Source organism: Sinocyclocheilus grahami, unplaced genomic scaffold (genome assembly GCF_001515645.1).
Source record: "Sinocyclocheilus grahami isolate Dianchi unplaced genomic scaffold, SAMN03320097.WGS_v1.1 scaffold1069.1, whole genome shotgun sequence".
Classification (NCBI taxonomy): domain Eukaryota; kingdom Metazoa; phylum Chordata; class Actinopteri; order Cypriniformes; family Cyprinidae; genus Sinocyclocheilus; species Sinocyclocheilus grahami.
This window is the reverse complement of record NW_015506248.1, coordinates 193,341-213,396: the sequence shown is the minus strand read 5'-3', so window position 1 is coordinate 213,396 and position 20,056 is coordinate 193,341. Positions and strand designations below refer to the sequence as shown.

At 35.2% G+C, this 20,056-nt stretch overlaps 1 protein-coding gene across 1 annotated transcript; it reads left to right on the top strand.

Annotated features, from left to right (window-relative positions):
* The first annotated feature begins 3,135 nt into the window (after positions 1-3,135).
* Positions 3,136-19,254, top strand: LOC107566310 (myosin light chain kinase, smooth muscle-like). The gene is made up of 17 exons (XM_016251724.1): positions 3,136-3,976; positions 6,228-6,344; positions 6,532-6,597; positions 9,881-9,922; positions 10,128-10,255; positions 10,379-10,535; positions 10,895-11,200; positions 12,285-12,329; positions 12,438-12,528; positions 12,645-12,848; positions 13,396-13,613; positions 13,694-13,817; positions 16,344-16,496; positions 16,821-16,944; positions 17,060-17,150; positions 17,257-17,391; positions 17,781-19,254. The coding sequence occupies exons 1-17, from the start codon at positions 3,337-3,339 to the stop codon at positions 18,032-18,034; spliced, it is 2,895 nt and encodes a 964-aa protein (XP_016107210.1). The 5' UTR covers positions 3,136-3,336; the 3' UTR covers positions 18,035-19,254.
* The last annotated feature ends 802 nt before the right edge of the window (positions 19,255-20,056 follow it).

Genomic DNA, 20,056 nt, shown 5'->3' with positions numbered 1-20,056 from the left:
TTTCATTAAAATATTTTGTTTTTTTAAGGGGGGGGGGGGGTCATTGTCATTGTTACATGTAACAGCCATGGATCATGAACTGATGATATAACTAACAGCCATCTTTCAAAGTGAAATGTGCAAACAGCTTAACCAGCCTGAAACATTATATATTACCCGACAACATTCTCTAAAAAGAACCATTGTTGAACAGTATGCAGAAGCCCTGAATCATGACTGGTATGAGAAGTGCTGATTGATCTGGAAGTCCAAGTCTTTATGGACATATAAGGTTCTGGTCTCAGAAGAAGAAAGACCACACAAGCTGTTCTGTAAACAGTGTCCCCTTGCTTGTCTGCCCCAGATGAGAGCCTCTCCATTCTCAGATACAAAGCGTATAGTAGCGTTCCTTTCACACCACTCTCGGCATGGATATTAAGGGATGCCCTCTCTATTCTGTCACACCCACTGTTGTTTTACAATTTCAGAATGTGTCATGGGTATTGTCACAATTTAAATGCAAGGAGGACATGAGTGTTTATTAATGGCATAAGAAGAAGTATCACTTGTGTACTCCCAGTTTATTGCTATTGTATGTTGTAATTCAGGGTGTCACGGAGACTAGCTATCTTGTTAACCCTTGAGAGAAAATGCAGTTTCTATAGTAAGTTACAGTATGCTCACATTTAAGCACATATAGTCTTAAGACACTAACAGCTGAATAATAACTGAATAATTAATAATTTTGACTGAGATTCGGGTTTTGATCATAGATTTTGGCAGATTTCTCTCATTTTAAATGGTAAAAATCCCAATGAAGGCTTAATCCAGATCAAATGTTTATTTGTGCATGAAGTATAAGGTATATTCCATTTGGCAAGCAATAAGAATTTTCAGGCCTAAGATTTGATTTGTGATTTCTCCTTTAATACATATCAGACATACTTGTATTCTGTTAAACTGCTATAAAAGTTAAAGAGTATCCACCCAACTCATGCCAATATACTCTTCATTCTAGAACATTCCTACTATTTTCTCCAATTCGTTTTTTTTTCATCCTGTTATTCCTCAGATGCAACAACTGCCCGAGACATCTAACATATTTTACATTGTAGCTTTAAAACCGTTAAAAGGCTTTTTCAAAAAATTTGAGACTTTATTTGTTCCCTTCAGGCATCATCTTTAGTCCTGATAGGTTTTTTTTAGCCTGATAAACAATTTGAATGAAGTCATATGTTAGTAATCTGGTGTTCTTTAAGGAAAAAGCAATGGCTTTTTGCTTTCTTTTGAATGCATAATTATCATTGGACTGTTTCTGTTTTTGTACTGTATGTTTAGCAAAACTGATTACAATAAATGCTGCTTATAGAAAGTCACTGTTTACCTGTTTGTGGCTTGTGCAAATAAATTCAGGCAAAGTATGTGTGAAATGTTGACTATAAACTTAGCACTTCTTGTGCACTCTTAAAAATAAAGGTGCTTCACGATGCCATAGAAGAACCTTTTTGTCTAAATGGTTCCATAAAGAACCTTTAACATCTGAAGAACCTTTCTGTTTCACAAAAGGTTCTTTGTGGCGAAAGAAGGTTCTTCAGATTACAAAAAGGTAAGAAAGAGATGGTTCTTTAAAGAACCTTTGACTGAATGGTTCTTTGTGGGACCAAAAATGGTTCTTCTATGGCATCGCTTGAAGAACCTTTTGAAGCACCTTTATTTTTAAGAGTGTGTGAATAAATTAGCTACAATTTATAAAGGTTAAAAAAAGTGATGACCTAAAGTTAAAAGGTTTTTTTCTTTACTTTTATTTTGCACAATTAATGCCTTTTTACAAAACAAGTATATACTGTATAATAAGTGTGCATTCCAAGACAAGAGAGCTTTTTATAGCAGAGTAAAGCTGTGGAAATGCTTGAGGATAGCACATAAATGGGTGCTTACTCATTTCTGTTTGTTCCTAATAAGTCTGGTTAATGTTCCTTCAGCAATGCCCAATATATACTCCCAGAAAGAGGCAGTGAGGGTCTTTTCATGACATATGCTTTAATTAACCATTGTTTTGTTGTTAACAATAGAATTTGGAATTTTGCTGACTAGAGTTTAAAACCCACACAATAGTAATGTGTTTTTCAGCTTTTTGAAGCTTTGTTTTTGAATGTAATATTTAAAAGTATTTCTCAGATGTCGGCAGCTGCACCCGATCAGATGCAGACCTCTCCATTATGACTCATGATATCACATCACATCCCATCTCATCATTATTGTTATCTCTAAGACCTTTAGGAATGACAATGAGGATTGGATTTTTACAGAATAAGAAGTAGATTCATTTAAAGATGTGAATGTGACTGTTTCATACCAGCAGCAATGGAAAATTCACTCACCAGTTCACCTTGTGATGAAGCAAAACAGCACAGGAAGCTATTTTATCTAGGAGACATTCCCATGAAGTGTCCATCTTCCACACACACGCACGAGTAGAAGAGTAACAGAGAGGTTCATAGCCATATAAGGCTGCCCATGTAACATTTTTAATATAAACTGTTGCAGACTTGCGACTCAGCTCTGATTGGTGAAATGCATCTTTAAAATGGCCCAATGAGGGGCCCCCATTTATAGAGAGGTCAAAAAGTTAGGAGCATCCAAAGAAACACCCAACGGAATAACCAGAACACTTCTTTTCTGGTTTCTGTCCAAGCAGCAAAGGAACAGTGAGATTTTCTTCCTTTTCTCATTATTAAAAAGTTCTTGCTTTTTAATGAATGTAATTCCAAATCAGGCACTGTTGACAGGCTCAAGATTTTTATCTGTGTTTGTATCCTTAACATATTAGTAATGAATCAGATTCTGATGATATCTTGCCATCTGTTTACCTCCTAGCTCTGTTCTGCTGTGCTGATGCCCATGCACTGGAAGTGTTTCCCTAATAAGGCAACTGCGTCCCCCTCTTTGATGCCACATAGATATGAAATGTGTTCATGTCTCCAATTAACCTATTATAGAATGGAGCCTAAGCTTTTAAACAATCCAATTCCACTCCCCACCCTCATATATCTCTGTCCTTCCCTCTGTATGTCCTCTGTCTACTCTCAATTCTCTCCTCCCTCTTTCATTCTGGTCCAGAGGGGTTGTCCCAGGACTGGGAAGAACAGAGAGTTGCACAGTGACTGGAAGCCACAGACAGAGCAGGACCTCCACAAAGTCACTGGATCAGTGGGATTGTTCATACAACTGAACACCCGTATCTATTTACAGCTTGTGGAACTGCAAGAAACCCCTACCAAAGGAGCTGAGAGGAATTGACGAAAGGAGATTTCATATATTTGGTTTTAATTTCTAGGGGTTAGCAAAGGAAGCCAGATGACAGACTTTAGGGCAGCTCTAAAGCCCCGTTCGGGGCCTAAGCCAGGGTCTGAGATCAAGACAAGCACCCCAACAAAGGTTGACTTTAGATCATTCCTCAACAAGAAAGATGGTTCACCCAAAGCACCCGCTGCCACACCACCTCCAAGCAGTGCACCTTCAGACTTCAGGTCTGTCCTGAACAAGAAGCAAGCACCAGAACCAGAGAAGACTGAACAAAATGAACAGAATTCATCAAAACTAGCACCCAAGACACCCCAGAAGGAAAAGCAAAGCGGTGTCAATGGTGTAAATGGCAGTGCAATTGATAAAAAGGTTAACGAAGCAACCGAGAAAAAAGCCAGCAGCACGGATGCAGGGACAACTGAAAAAAAGGAGAAAGCCAGCCCAGAGAAGAAGACAAATGATGGACAGACAGCAGAGACAAATGACAAAAAGGCAAAAGTTGTGAATGGAGGAGAGAAGGATGCAGGAAAGCTGCCCATTTTCAAACAGCCCCTCAGTGACATCACTGCGGTGGATGGAGAGAGGCTGAGGTTAGAGTGTCAGGTGACCTCTGACCCCCAAGCTGTCATCACCTGGATTCTTGATGGGAAAATTGTGAAGGCATCCAAGTTCATTATCTTATCACAGGAAGGTATGAAAGTAGATACGTTTAACCACAGTTTCACAATTACAATGCAAAATACTATTGATCTTGTTTTTTCTACACAGTCTTTTGATTAATAGACGTTTAATAAATGTGACAGACAATTCCGATGAAACGTGATAACCTTGGGTCTGTAGAGTTATTTAATGATGAGGACAGGTTTAAAAACATTCTTCCCAAATTCCCTACTTTAGTGTTCTGAGCTGCGTTGTAAATTACATGCCGAGAGGAATGATCTTAAAGCTGAGCCTGATTCATTGCCAACTGGAGTGCTCAGTGATTTCTTTTTCTGATAACACTTTAGATTAGGGAACACATATTAGTTAATAGTGAATAGTGTTCCTTAATTTTTTTTTCTTAGGAAGAAAATGACAGGCTTAATATTTTAAACAATCCAATAAATTCATTAAACGTCACCTTTTAGGATTTAAGACAAGTTGAAAGTTATGCTAACTTTAAGAGGTTATTTTTTCTAATTTCTCCTATTGGATTATACTTCTCACAAGCAGGAAAATCTACTCTTAGACCTTTATATACCTTATATAAAAATGCTTTAACAGTATTTGACAAGATATCTTCACTGTTTTATAATTAAAAACATTTTTTAAAATTTTGACAATTTTGTTTTGTTTTACAATTGTTAACCATGCACGCCTACTTTAGTGTTCTGAGCTGCGTTGTAAATTACATGCCGAGAGGAATGATCTTAAAGCTGAGCCTGATTCATTGCCAACTGGAGTGCTCAGTGATTTCTTTTTCTGATAACACTTTAGATTAGGGAACACATATTAGTTAATAGTGAATAGTGTTCCTTAATTTTTTTTTCTTAGGAAGAAAATGACAGGCTTAATATTTTAAACAATCCAATAAATTCATTAAACGTCACCTTTTAGGATTTAAGACAAGTTGAAAGTTATGCTAACTTTAACTTTAAATCTACTCTTAGACCTTTATATACCTTATATAAAAATGCTTTAACAGTATTTGACAAGATATCTTCACTGTTTTATAATTAAAAACATTTTTTTAAATTTTGACAATTTTGTTTTGTTTTACAATTGTTAACCATGCACACTCAGCCTTGAAAGCATTTGTTTCTTCTCGTACTGAAAATAGAAGACAAACAAGAGCTTTGTCAAGAGGTGATTGCGAAGCGCATTTTAGAGTTCTTGATTTTGGTCATTCAGCTTTTTCTGTAAGAGCTGTTGATAACTGGAATAATTTGTGACCCTGGACCACAAAACCAGTCTTAAGTCGCTGGGGTATATTTGTAGCAACAGCCAAAAATACATTGTATGGGTCAAAATTATAGATTTTTCTTTTATGCCAAAAATCCTTAGGATATTAAGTAAAGATCATGTTCCATGAAGATATTTTGTAAATTTCCTACCATAAATATATCAATATGCATTGCTAAGAACTTCATTTGGACAACTTTAAAGGCTATTTTCTCAGTATTTCGATTTTTTTGCACCCTCAGATTCCAGATTTTCAAATAGTCAAATAGCCATACATCAATGGAAAGCTTACTTATTCAGATGTATCTGAAAATCTCAATTTAAAAAAATGTACCCTTATGACTGGTTTTGTGGTCCAGGGTCACATTTACCAATTAATATTAGACAGTTTCCTACTTTTGCACAGTTTAAGCTACATTTGAAAATATGGTTAAAGATGAGTCAGGTTTGATCATTGTTTGAAAAGGTTACGTAATTTGGGGGATCTTACTTTCTATTATAGGGGGATGTTTTGTAGTAATTTGGGTTGCAGTTTCTATGTGAGGGATTATATTTCTTATCTTTTAATTAAATTTTTTTTATTGTATATTTTATTGTATTGATGCCCAGGGACAGCAGATAAAATGTAGCTCTGTAGCTAACTGTCCCTGTTAAATAAATAATTAAATAATAAAAATATATATTTATGGAAAACAACTTTAAAATGGGAAGTTTATTGGATAATATATGTAAATTCTTCTTTAAAATTCAGCTTTTGAATTTATCCTTGCAAATCAAGTATCCTTTTTTTAATAGTAAAGCTGTGATAGCTTTTTATGGTCTCATAATAGCTGGCATAAGAGATTTAGTCTTTGCAGAGCATAAGCCCAACACTTAGATTTAAATGAATACCAAGATTGAAAACAAAACTTCAATCATAAAACAATTCTGTTGTCAGCTGCTACGTGTTTGGAAGGATGATACACACTTGTCACTCAATGCTACCTATTGTTTTACATCAGGTGAAAAGTGTTCACTTACAATCGACAAGGCTCTACCAGAGGATGAAGGACGCTACACATGTAGGGCAGAGAATGCACATGGTAAAGCAGAGTGTTCCTGTATGGTCACGGTAGATGGTAAGTGTCCTGTCTTTCCTTAGACTTCTCCTTATTCATGTCATTAGAAACATAGTATTGAGTGAGGGTGCATTACCAATAAAAATACTAACAATGCCAAATTCCTCCCAGAACTCATAATTAGGATTTATTTGAAACAAAAAGGAGGAAAAATATTATTATATCAATTTTTATTGCATTACTCTAGATCCTTCAGACCCATCAGCAGATAAGAAAAACAGGAAGAGCTCTTCTTCAACTCCCACTACAGAACGTGAGTAAGAACACATGTTGTGGCTTGTTTACTTGAGCTGTTACTAGTTTATTTTTAAAGGGATAAAAAGTTTCTCAACCTCATGTCATTACCAAATCGTGTTCATCTACATGTCTTCCATTTGTGGAACATAAACGGTGACATTTTGAAGAATGTTCATGCTCCAATCTTCCATATAATTAAAGTTTATGGGGACCAAGGGTTGACAAGCACCAAAAATTATACATTAAAATAGTCCACAAATCTCATGGACTATATTCCAAGTTTTCATGGTCACCATTGACACTGAGTGTATGAAAAGGAGCAGCTTGGACATTAAGTTATAAATAACTCCTTGTGTGCGCCACTGAAGAAAGAAAGTCCTAAAGGTTTCAATTTGAGGATGAGTAAACAATGACAGATTTTCATACCTGGGTGAATTATCCATTTATGAAAGCACCCTTACAGGAAAAGTCAAATAAAGTCAAGTCAGGTCATGCCTTATTATTGTGTTAACCAAATTAGAGCTGAGTGGTAATATACTTTACATTTTGCGACGATACAAGCAGTGGAGATATTCTATATAGTACATATGGGCCTATATACAATACATAAGTATATGTACATATGTGGATAAATGCGGATATACATGCGGACAAAGTTGGACATACTTACAACTTTATAAAAAGAGCTGGGCGATAATATAGTTACATTTTGTGATGATGTAAACAATCATCTGAGATTTATAATGTAGTATATCTCTTTATATGTGGCCCTGGACCACAAAACCAGTCTTAAGTCGCTGGGGTGTATTTGTAGCAATAGCCAAAAATACATTGTATGGGTCAGAATTATTGATTTTTCTTTTATGCCAAAAATCATTAGGATATTAAGTAAAGATCATGTTCCATGAAGATATTTTGTACATTTCCTACTGTAAATATATGAAAACTTAATTTTTGATTAGTAATATACATTGCTAAGAACTTAATTTGGACAACTTTAAAGGTGATTTTCTCAATATTTCGATTTTTTTTTTGTACCCTTAGATTCCAGATTTTCAAATAGTTGTATCTCGGCCACATATTGTCCTATCCTAACAAACCATGCATCAATGGAAAGCTTATTATTCAGCATTCAAATGATGTATAAATCTCAATTTAGAAAAATTGACCCTTATGACTGGTTTTGTGGTCCAGTGTCACATATGCAGGAATCCATTGTTTATATTCAAAATCTTGTCTACAATGAACATTTACAACAAATATTCAGTCTTGGCATACTGTAAATAGGCCTTGTGTTTGTTTTACCCCTCTTTGAGGATTACCATATGTAATTAATAGTTTAGTAACCTTCCAAAAACCACAATCACTCACTATTATTGTCCATTTTGTCCTTATGTTGTCCTTAATCATCTGAAACGGTTGGCAAAAGCATTTAGTCCTTAATTCTGCTACATATTTAGTGCACATTTAATCCCAATTTCCCGTTAAAAATATTTGTCATGTGAGAAGATGACCTTACACACAGGAACAATGGCCATCATGTGCACTCTATAGACTCCCAGAGAGGAATTCCATCCCACAGTATCTGATGGCAGATTGTATCTATAGTGCTCAAATGGTTTGCCTGTTTGTTTTTGTTCCAGCTTTTAACACAATGGTCACACTAGATCCTACATTTTAATCCATGTGAGTAGAAAATAAACTCAGCCGATATTGTTTTGGAACAGTAGGCAACCAGTACTGCTACATTTGTTCTTTTAGTACTTAATAAGCATAGCAGCATCTAAGACAGCTAAGTGGCTCACATTTACATTGCAGTTATATTCTTAACAATCAATGTCAAAGTGATTTACAATTTAGTGTACAAAAAGCATGTTATTGGCAAATACCAGAATAGAGTACATTGTATTCCCACAGTGCTTGTGGAAAAAGCTTATGTGTGTCCAACCATAAGAGAGAACATGAAAGATAGGAAAGAAGCAATTGAAGATGAAGAGAAGGCCTAAAATGGTAGACTTCTGTGAGCTGAAACACATAAAGATCTGACTGTCCTCTCTGTCTTCCTCACCTCTGTTCTCCCCCTTTCTCTGTCTCCCTGTTTGGACTGTGCTGGAGTATTAGTGGGGTTTACATGTTGCATTGTTTCTTGACGGCGATCAAACCTTAAATAAATAGTGGAGAGAGAGAGCAACTGCTTCCTGGATCTTTGGAGACCCTATATTTAGCATGTCCGTATAAGGGGAATTCCAGCAAGACACAGTGTCCACAAAGACACTCTCTTCCTGGATGCTGATCAGGAGCGGCAGTTTCCTTAGAACCCCTGTCAATTCTCAGCAGATGAATATTGACTTGTTATTTCCTTTGACATGGTGTAAAATGATATATAAATAGAATATAATATAAGCAGGGTTAATTAGTGAATTGTTTGACAATATGGAATAGAAAGTGTATTATTTATCAAGGGGAGGAATAAACAATTACATTCAAACTTTGCGCTATTAAAATACATATAATAACATGATGATGTATTGTGACTTCACCCATTAAATTTTTTCAAACATGCAAATTGCATATTAGACATAACATATTTTTTCTTTGTAAATAGCTTTGTTACATAACCAATATATAAAAGAACATGATGTGGATAAAGATTAATGTTGTTGTTGTTTTGGCATTTTTAAGATATAATATCCCATAACATAACAAGAAAAAAAGACTTTCAAATACATCTTTGAAAAAGTTCACTCATTGCTATCATAAAAAATACAAATCTATTCAAAAATAAATTCATAAATAAAAACATTAGATATCATGTTACAATTACAATATGAGTGAAATGTCACATAAAAGTGTCAAAATTGTTAAATCCTTCCAAAATCATTATTTGTGCTTGCAGTACCTCCTCTTAAAGGGAAAGTTCACCCAAAAATGAAATTTCTGTCATCATTTACTCACCCTCATGCCAATCCAAACCTGTATGACTTTCTTTGTTTTTAGGAGCAAAAAAAGAAGATATTTTGAGAAATTTCTCAGCTTTTTAATCCATACAGTGAAAGTAAATTGTAACAAAAACTATTTGATAACCAACATTCTTCTAAATATCTAATTTTATGTTCCATAAAAGAAAGTCGTACAGGTTTGAAAGAACATGAGGATGAGTAAATTACATAATTTTTATTAGTTGTTGAACTATGCATTTTAATGAAATGTTCATTTGAATAATTATGTACATTTATATCTCTAAAGATACAGTAGGGGCCGTATATATTATGTCAAAACATGCTCTATATCTTCTGCAGATGAAGCCAGAATAAAGAAGAAACCAGCTCCCGCCAAACAGGGTAGGATTACCCTTCCACTATCCCTTACATAATCATACAGGCCCAAGGAATATTTGACCTGAAGGCCATGTACAGATTCATGTTCTTGTGTGATAAGCTGTCTTGCAAAATTCTAATAATAGTAGACAGAAAGAGAAAATATGGAAAAATTATTTTCCATGAGAGAGTTGAATATGAACATATGTTAACTTGTGATGCTATGCAGGTTCTCCGCCTCAGTTACTGCAGTTCCCTGGAGATCAGAAGATCAGGGCAGGAGAAAAGGTGGAGCTGTTGGGCAACTTTGGAGGGACGGCACCCATAACTTGCACCTGGCTCAAATTTAAAAAGCCGGTAGGAAGGGCTGGGAAAGGACAGAGAGTTTGTAAGATGACAGATCAGTGGTTCTCAAACCATTTGAAATAAAGACAACTCTTTATAGTTATTTTTGACATTGTATACTCTTCTCCTGTTTAGTTCCAGCCAGGAAGTGGAGGCATTTCCATAGAGACCACAGAGAACAGCAGTCAGCTGACAATCGCAGCAAGTGACCAGGATCACTGTGGTTGCTACACTCTAGAACTCCAGAATAAATTCGGCACCAAGCAGGCTTCACTCAACCTCACCATCGTAGGTATGGGAGTAAACAAAAACAGGAAGTGACATACAATGAGAAGAGTGAAGGAGGAAGATGGGATTATGAGAGACTGTATTGCATCATTGTGTGTGTAACTATATTTGCATTTTGCAAAGCTCTACCTTTTGGCCATTTTATGATTTTAAACCCTGAAACAGTAGAAAAAAATCTTTGATATAGATCATAACTGTTGCAACTTTATTAGCAGTAAGAATATATGCGTTTGCATTTTGATAAAACATATTAACAAACGATATTTACTAGTGGTCTCCCTATCTTTCTATGCATTGCTTTCTACATTCTATGCATTGCTGTCCTACTATTACTGACCTCTCCAATGTAAATCTGTGTCCCAGATAAGCCAGATCCCCCAGCTGGCATCCCTGCTGCCTCTGACATCCGCAGGTCCTCACTCACCCTCTCCTGGTACGGTCCCACTTACGATGGAGGAAGCATTGTCCAGTCCTACAACCTGGAGATCTGGAATTCCATTGACAACACATGGAATGACCTCACTTCCTGTAACAGCACCTCATACCACGCCCAGAACCTTCTCGTTGACCGTCAGTATAAATTCCGTGTTCGAGCTGTTAATGTGTATGGAGTTGGAGAGCCCAGTGCAGAATCTGAGCCCATTAAAGTGGGTGTGGAGGAGGTAACAGGTGAGAAAGAACATCTGCTTAATAGTGAGATGCATGTTACTGTTGACTGAGGAAGAATCAGTGGAGTTCAAAAGTCTGAAGCCACTATAGTGAAAATGCCTATATTTTGCGTTATTTTCTGATATAATACAAACATTTTCATGACAAATTATATCATCAATATAACAATTTTAATGAAACGTTGAGAAATGTACATGCATTTCAGAATTTATTGAGCTGGTATGAACTCCACAAGTCTTATAATATCATATGCATACATTAATATTATCAATACTATACAATATTTTATCAAATGTAATGTGTCAAATGTATTAATATTCTATGAAACTATGGCAACATCACTCAAGCTGGCATAAACACCCACAAATGTTATAATATTATATGTATAAATTAATATTATCAATATTATACAATATTTTATCAAATGTTTTAATATTCTATCAAATTTATGGCAGCATCACTTGAGCTGGTATAAACCCCACAAGTCTTATAATATCATATGTATAAATTAATATTATCAATATTATACAATATTTAATCAAATGTAATGTCAAATGTATTACTGTTCTGTGAAATTGATTAGATTATTATATATATGTTACATTTAACAATGATTTTACAACATAACATTATATGAGTGAATCAATATTATCCATATTATACAATCAATATTATAAAAAATGTAAGGTATCAAATGCACTTTATTGTATATTGTATCAATATTATTTGAAATGTATCAAACGTATCAATGCATTTGATACATCACATTTCACATATTGTAAGATCGTTGTTAAATGTAATACACACAGAGAATTTAAAATTGTTAAATGAAATGTATATACACATTATACAGAAATACGGAATAAAATGAAAAAAGGGGAAACATACATGTACACATAGGATGGGAGAAGGACTAAAACCTTACTTTTTTCTTTTCTTTTTTTTCCCCAAAAGCCAGATTTCATTCAGGTTTAATTGGAAAACATATATTGAACCCCAAAAGTATAAATGTGATGAGCTAATGCACTACTTAAAAACTAAGCTTTCATATTTTTTCATAAACATTCATATTTTTTTTCTCCAGAGAAAAAGGAAGAGGAGGAAGTTGGAGCCACTGTGTCTGATGATGGTATGAAGTTCAAAGCAATTATCCCACCATTCCATCCTTCTTGAATCCAGAGTTTACTAACATGACTCCCACATGGTCAGTCTGATACATATCCTGTTCATTTCACAGATGAGGAGAAAGAACCAGAATACAGAGATGTGGTCATTAAGAAAGACTGTAGCGTTAAGGATTTCTATAATATAGAGGACCGCTTAGGAACGTAAGAGATGCATCTGTCATATCCATCATCAACCATATCAATATAACATATCATTTTGGATTTACTATACCAGATTTTTCTTCCAATTTACATGGCCTTTCTCCTATCTCAACAAGGGGGAAATTTGGTCAAGTCTTCAAACTCGTAGAAAAGTCCACCAAGAAGGTATGGGCAGGGAAGTTCATCAAGGCATTCTCACAGAAGGAAAAAGAAAATGTGAGGCAGGAGATTGGCATCATGAACAGCCTCCACCACCCCAAACTGGTGCAGTGTGTGGACGCCTTTGAGGGAAAATCGGACTTGGTCATGGTATTGGAAATGTGAGTCCCTAACCTATCTTCTGTCTTCTAAGCAGAAAGACTAATGTGATATAGGTTGACTGAATAAAAGCTTTCATAAAAAGGCCATCAGTCATGTTCCAGGTTGGGAGCGATGATCATGTTAGGTCGCTTTGGTGAACCTACCTTGTGTTCCCTGGTGTCTTTGAACAGGCTGAAATGTTTGGTAGTTGTTTCTTTAAATCATTCCAACAGTTTAGCTTTTTATGGTGAGAGTGGAATGTAAAATCCAGCATCCTTTGATTGGAGAAGTGCATGTCACATGTCCTTATATAGTGAGATGGAGAAACAGAGAGGTGGGGAGAAGACAGCGTGGATGTTCTCTGCTTCAGCTTGGCAGCCATGATGGAAAATAGCCCAGAATTAAATCTCTGTAAGAGAATTGTTTAGCACTCCAGGCACAGACACTGTTCATTTGGTTGTTAAATGGAATGTGTATAAACAGTTCTAATGCACTGAGATCGCAGTCTGACAGTGATTGGTGAGCATCACTTAACGATAATGTCATTGTGGTCCCCATTGGCTGAAGGATTTCTGGCGGCGAGTTGTTTGAGCGAATCGTTGATGAGGATTTCGAGTTGACTGAGCGAGAGGTGATTAAGTACATGCTGCAGATCATTGATGGAGTCCAGTTTATCCACAAGCAGGGCATTGTCCACTTGGACCTCAAACCCGAGAACATCATGTGCATCAACAAGACAGGAAGCAAGATCAAGCTCATTGACTTCGGACTTGCTCGAAGGCTAGGTAAACAAGTGCAAACAACTGCAAAAACAAACAGAGTCTGCATGGTTTTCTGGCCCAGTTTTAATTCTTTCTTTTTTCAGAGCATTCTGGCTCGCTGAAGGTTTTGTTTGGAACTCCTGAGTTTGTAGCTCCTGAAGTGATCAACTATGAGGCTATCAGCTACCCGACAGACATGTGGAGTATTGGCGTCATCTGTTACATTCTGTGAGTGATAAATCAGTATCTCAGCTACATCGGTATCACTCGTCCAACAGTCGCTAACAACCGTGGCATGTAAAGACAAAGTAATCAATGCTGAGGACTGGAAACATTTCCTTTTAAGACCGTTATTAGTTTTTGGACAACGCGCTTTACAAGCTTGCGTTTTCAATTTATCATATAAACACAATTTTGATTCCTTGGAGGTAGAGTATAAATATTTAAACTGACTAGCGTCAGTTACTTTTATCTTCAGGTTACAAGAGGCTAATGGCCCCATGTGGTAAAAGGACGTTTTTTTTCTTCTTTTTTTCCAAAACACTAAATAGCTACTAAAAAAATAAATAAATAGCACCTCAACACTTTCCTAAACATCTTTTTGATGCTATGAACTGCAAAACTGTCCTGATGGCATAAGTGTAGTCACAAAAGACACATTTCAAAATAATTTGAATGTTTTAAATATTGCAGATGAGAATGCCTGAAACTATCAAAATATATTTCATGACAAAAAGAAGAAAAAAATAAAAAATAAAAAAAAATAATATATATATATATATACAGTGTGCAGTATAGTTTTATTGAAGGTGATTGCATCAAAGTCATTTTTCAGTTTTCAAAACAATAAAAATTAGTTGCTCCACCCTGACCCAATAAACATTACCTCTACTGTAAACTGTAATGTATCACTACATTACTGTCTCTAAACTTTAAGACGTTTAGCATTTCTTTTTACAGAATACACACTTCATTGAATATGTTATACCATAATAATAATGTATATATATAGAGCATACACTATATTTATAATGAATACCGAATGTATACACTTCATTCAAAAGTTTGGTGCTATATGTTTTTTTTTTTTTTTATAATTCACTAATATTCTCACCAAGGCTGTATTCATTTGATCAAAAATGCAGTTAAAAATTTAATGTTGACAAATATTATAGCCATTTAAAATAGTTGCTTTCTACTTGAATATATTTTAACCTCTTGAGACCCAGCAAAACATTTTAGGAAAAAATTAGTATTTTTCATGTCATTACATTGTTTAGAGCAGGGGTGTCCAAACTCGGTCCTGGAGGGCCGGTGTCCTGAAGAGTTTAGCTCCAACCCCAATTAAACACACCTGAACCAGCTAATCAAGCTCTTATTAGGCATACTAGAAACTTGAAGGCAGGTGTGTTGAGGCAAGTTGGAACTAAACTCTGCAGGACACCGGCCCTCCAGGACCGAGTTTGGGCAGCCCTGGTTTAGTTTAAATTTTTTTTTTTAATAAATAAAAATAAAAAGACATGAATGAGCATGTAGGCAAAAACAACATTCAGCAATACATTTTTAGATTTTAGGATTTTTTTTTAACAAACTTTGTATAAAGATAATTCTCAACTATGTTATAACAGAATGATTTGATATACCATTTTTCTTCATGCAAAATGTGTGTAAAATGGCACAAACAGGTTTTCTCAGTATATACAATGTATCTATAAACTAAATCAAATTTGCATATTAATGTGTTTTTGGGGCAACATGTAATGAAAAAAGAAGTGTAATAATGGGAGTAATAATTGACAAGATTTTCATAATAATATATAATATTTCATAGGAATATTGAAATATAATTTATTTCCCTATTCATTTGTTGTGTCTCCCAAAATGCGTAATAAACATGCTTTTAGTCCCGGTGTCTCGTAACAGAAAGTCATATTTTGATTTGAAACCCCATAACATTTTCCTGAGATGTTGATTTATGACACACAGTTTAAATATTAGTCAGATTTAAATGATAATTACAAAATATTATCATATTTCCATAAGAGTGTCACTAAATTAATATCAGACATTTTTGAAGACCAAGGAGAGGGAGTGGTCATGGTGAAACCTCCAAACATTTTGTATCTCTGAAAAGCCCTGAATGTGCTCTGTACAGGACATCCAGACTTAAAACTGTGGCATAAATAGTCTCAGAGAAATTCACTAAAATATAATGTCCTCATATGAGGATGCAGGGTCTCAGGAGGTTAAAATTTAATTTATTCCTGTCAAAAACTGAATTTGCAGCAGCTCCAGTCTTAAGTGTCACATGATCCTTCAGAAACCATTCTAATTTGCTGAATTTTTATTTGATTTGATTTATTTATGTATTTTTTAGCATTGCTACATAATTATTTGTGGAAACTGTGGTACATTTTTAAACAAATTCTTTGACAAATACAAAAAACAGCATTTATTTAATGATTTGTTTATTTTGATCGATTTAATGCATCCTTGCTGAATTAAAAAATTTGGGTAAAAAAAAACATTTTTAATACATTAATATTTTTATTAATTTATTTAAAATATATATTTTTGACCCCAAAATTTTAAATGACAATGTATATTTTTTCATTCTCATATGTCTTGGGACCAGAAAAAAAATGTTTACCATAAGAGATGCTTTTAGTCATGTTATATATCACATTTTGGTTGAATGTGCGCTAACAGAATCAAAGATTATTGCCTAACACTCTTCCTCTTGTTTACCTTCAGTGTCAGTGGTCTTTCTCCACTCATGGGAGAAAATGACAATGAAACTCTTGCCAATGTCACCTCAGCCACCTGGGATTTTGAGGATGAGGCTTTTGATGAGATTTCAGATCAGGCAAAAGACTTCATCAGCAGTCTCCTAAAAAAGGACATGAGGTAAGTTAAGCTTAGTTTTTGATTCAGAAACATGCTCAGTTTTATGGAAATACCAACATTGTTCCAAGTTAAACAAATACCTTTGCAGAGCACTCTATAGATGGACAGGAAGCACATTTCTTGAACGGCTTCTTGACATTTCTTGAACTCTTGACATAGACCCCTAACAACTAACAAAGAACCCAGTAAAATGTACATTATTGTAAATGGAGGTTGTAATGGGCAACGTAAATTTTCACTCAAATTTAGTTCATGCTGAATGCTGAGAAGATGACTTTAAGCATTTGATCTGGATTCTGTGACCCTATAAATGCCACTCCGTAGGGCCAGATTGACCTGCGCTCAGTGTTTGGAGCACTCTTGGCTCAAACAGGACACCAGAAACATGGAGGCTAAACAACTGTCCAAAGAGAGAATGAAGAAGTACATCCTGAGACGCCGCTGGCAGGTGAGACCACTGGCGTTTATTTTGAAGTATTTGTTAGACAAAGAATTACATGGGAAACTGTTTTCTTGGTGAAAGGGACAAAGCTTAGTCTTCATGTTTGAGAGTATCTGTGCAGAAAACAGGGAATGCAGTGCGAGCCATCTCCAGGTTCAGCTCTATGGGAATGTTAGGAGGAATCGGCCCAAAGAAAATTTCCCCAACTGACGGTAATGGTCCAGCAACCAATTATCAATACTGATGCTGAACACTACATAATAAATATCATATACGTTAAAATATTGATTGCATATAAATAAATGTGTGTGTGTTTAGAAGAGCCTCCTGCAACGTTCCTTGAGAGTGTGGAGGATGAAAACCGCACCCCTGCGGCCCCCAGCTTCTCCTCTGTTATACAGGATGTAGAAGTGGTGGAAGGCAGTGCTGCCCGCTTTGACTGCAAGATCGAGGGTATCTCTCTTACTTTCAAATGATTTAAAATGAAAATAGCTGATGATATCCTTTTCTCTACCTATATTGTGAGGATTGTGTTTACCTTCTTCTCTCCCTGTAATATGGTAATATTCAAAAGTCACAAATAATGAAAAGGCCTGGCAGTTTGGTTAGAGATTTGATCATCATGAGCCAGAAAATTAGCAAATTAGAGCTGGGTATGGTTCATAATGTTTACACTTACACCATATGGTCCACTACTCTTTATATTGATATTTAAATATATGCCCTTAGGGTTAATCGTTGGTAGACCATAGGTAAATGACTGTTGCTGTGTGGTCCACTTGCATTTGAGTTGAATTTGTATTTATTTTTTTACTGATTTACTGTGTTTTCTGAACACAAAGGCTACCCAGACCCTGATGTTGTATGGTACAAAGACGATCAGCCTATTAAGGAGACACGTCACTTCCAGATTGACTATGAAGAGGATGGTCACTGTAGCCTGGTGATCTCAGAGATTTGTCCCGATGATGATGCCAAGTACACCTGCAAAGCCGTCAACAGTCTGGGGGAGGCCTCCTGTACTGCTGAACTGTTGGTTGAGTTTATGCAGGAGGAGGAAGGAGATGGTGATGGTGAAGTAGAGGAAGAGGATTGAATAATGATTGAAACAGGAGTGGATAATGATGGAGAAGTGAAGGACGATGTGAGATAGAGGAGGAGAATGTCTGAATACCACAGGAACTATGAATGTCTTAAACATTTGACACCATTTCGATTCTTCTTTTTTACACCATCTTCATATTTCTTCTTACTGCCTAGAATAGTTTGGAAAGAGCAACTGTTTTGGGGTTAAACTGTTTGCCATGATCAAAGACATTCCAGCTTGTGCCATTCTGTCCAGACAATTGTCCCGACTGATTTACCAAAAGGGACTACAAAACTAAATGTGACAGCCATGCCTGTATAGCAAGTTGCAACCATTTGATGCAATGAAAAAAATCCACCACTTGTTTTATCATTACATTGAAATCATCCATGTCAGTAATTTTGTGAGTCAGTATACTTTTGTGGCACATTTGACATTTTAGGTCTGCACTGCAGTGCAATCTAGTGGTATAAACGCGACAGTGCTTCCTCAAATAACAATAGTCTAGTCTATATGGTGACAAAATCAATATGAAGTCAATTGAAATACTGTTGGAGACCTTACTGTATGAAGATATTAACTAAGGATTATATTATTATGCTTTATTTAATAGTTATAAGAATTATTGTTGCTAAATGATTGAATGTAGTTAATGATAGAAGAAAGTGACCATCATTAGACTCCTGAAATACAAAGAACTGTCTGTGCTGTTTGCACTTTGAGTTCATTTTGCCCTATTTGAGTAAATTCACTTGCATGACAGAGCAATGAGGGGAATTTTGTGCAGGAACCTGCAATACAACCCCCTCATATGATATTTATAAACCCCATACAGGCTGCCTTTGAGTGTCTGCACTATTCTCTGAGAATGAATTAGTCATAGAATTAAAGCTGTTTTGTCTTATCTTTTGATTTTTCACTTAACTTTGCATTTCCCATCACATCAGAAGATATTCAAACTTATAACAGAAATCAACTAATCTAAGTGGCCCTGTATGTTAGTTTTGGTTTATTCAGCATAATTGGCAGCGATTTTCTGTGGATATATAAATAAAGTGTTTGCCTTCTGTGCTTTTGTCACAGTTATGTTGTTTGTTTATCAAAATTACAGTTATTTAGAGATATAGATTTTCATCATATTGGCACGCAATGCCACTGATTTTCTATCACTATCACAAAGCCCAGCATGACCCTTGTGAAAAAGAATTGTACCGAATGTGTACTTCAAATCCAAAAGGATATTTAAAAACTGTACTTGCATATATTTTAGTATTAATCCAATTAAAGGCCAGTTAAGTGTACTTAAAAGAGTATATTATCATGACTGTTCACATGTACCGCATGTAATCTTATGTTTGTGCTATATAGTTACATTTAGTCTGTAAGGAAATATCCATTGTATGACATGTCCCAAATTTACCCTCCCAAAACTGCACAATCTGTTATCACTGGAATTATTGAAATAGTTAACCCCATTAATTACAAGGAGGTGTCTACATACTTTTGGTCTTTAATGAACTTATAATTATTGGAGAGGAATCAGGATTCCTTCAGGTCTTTAGTGGAAAAGACAGATGACAGATGATGTAAATTTAACAATACACTGTATACATTAGTTTATATAGCTAACGCTATACCAACCAAGCTATTAAAATTTGATTGTTAGCAAATATATTATATTTTATACATTAAAATATATCATATAATATTAAGCACACAGGTAATGCAATGAAAGGTCATATGGTGATTTAAAAAAATAAATACAATAAATAAATAAATAAAAATACCACATATGAATAATGCCATAAACATAACACTATGACTGTTTGAAAATTTTTCAATAAAGTATGCTTTTGAAGTATAGCCTACTTTTTATGACTTAAAAGGGTCATAATTCCCTTGTTAATGTTCTTTGTAATTCTAACTTAAATTCATACTATAACATTTATAATTTTTTCCTTCTTTTCCGTTAAAACGTACTATTCCACCGTGTGCAAAGCTATTATGAAGGGAAATGGTGGCTATTTGGAA

Excerpts from the sequence above, each read along its gene's own strand:
- LOC107566310 (XM_016251724.1), top strand. The coding sequence starts at position 3,337 with ATGACAGACTTTAGGGCAGCTCTAAAGCCCCGTTCGGGGCCTAAGCCA. Across the intron at positions 6,598-9,880 it reads TTCAACTCCCACTACAGAAC|ATGAAGCCAGAATAAAGAAG; the intron begins GTGAGTAAGAAC and ends TATCTTCTGCAG. Across the intron at positions 13,614-13,693 it reads CGGACTTGCTCGAAGGCTAG|AGCATTCTGGCTCGCTGAAG; the intron begins GTAAACAAGTGC and ends TTCTTTTTTCAG.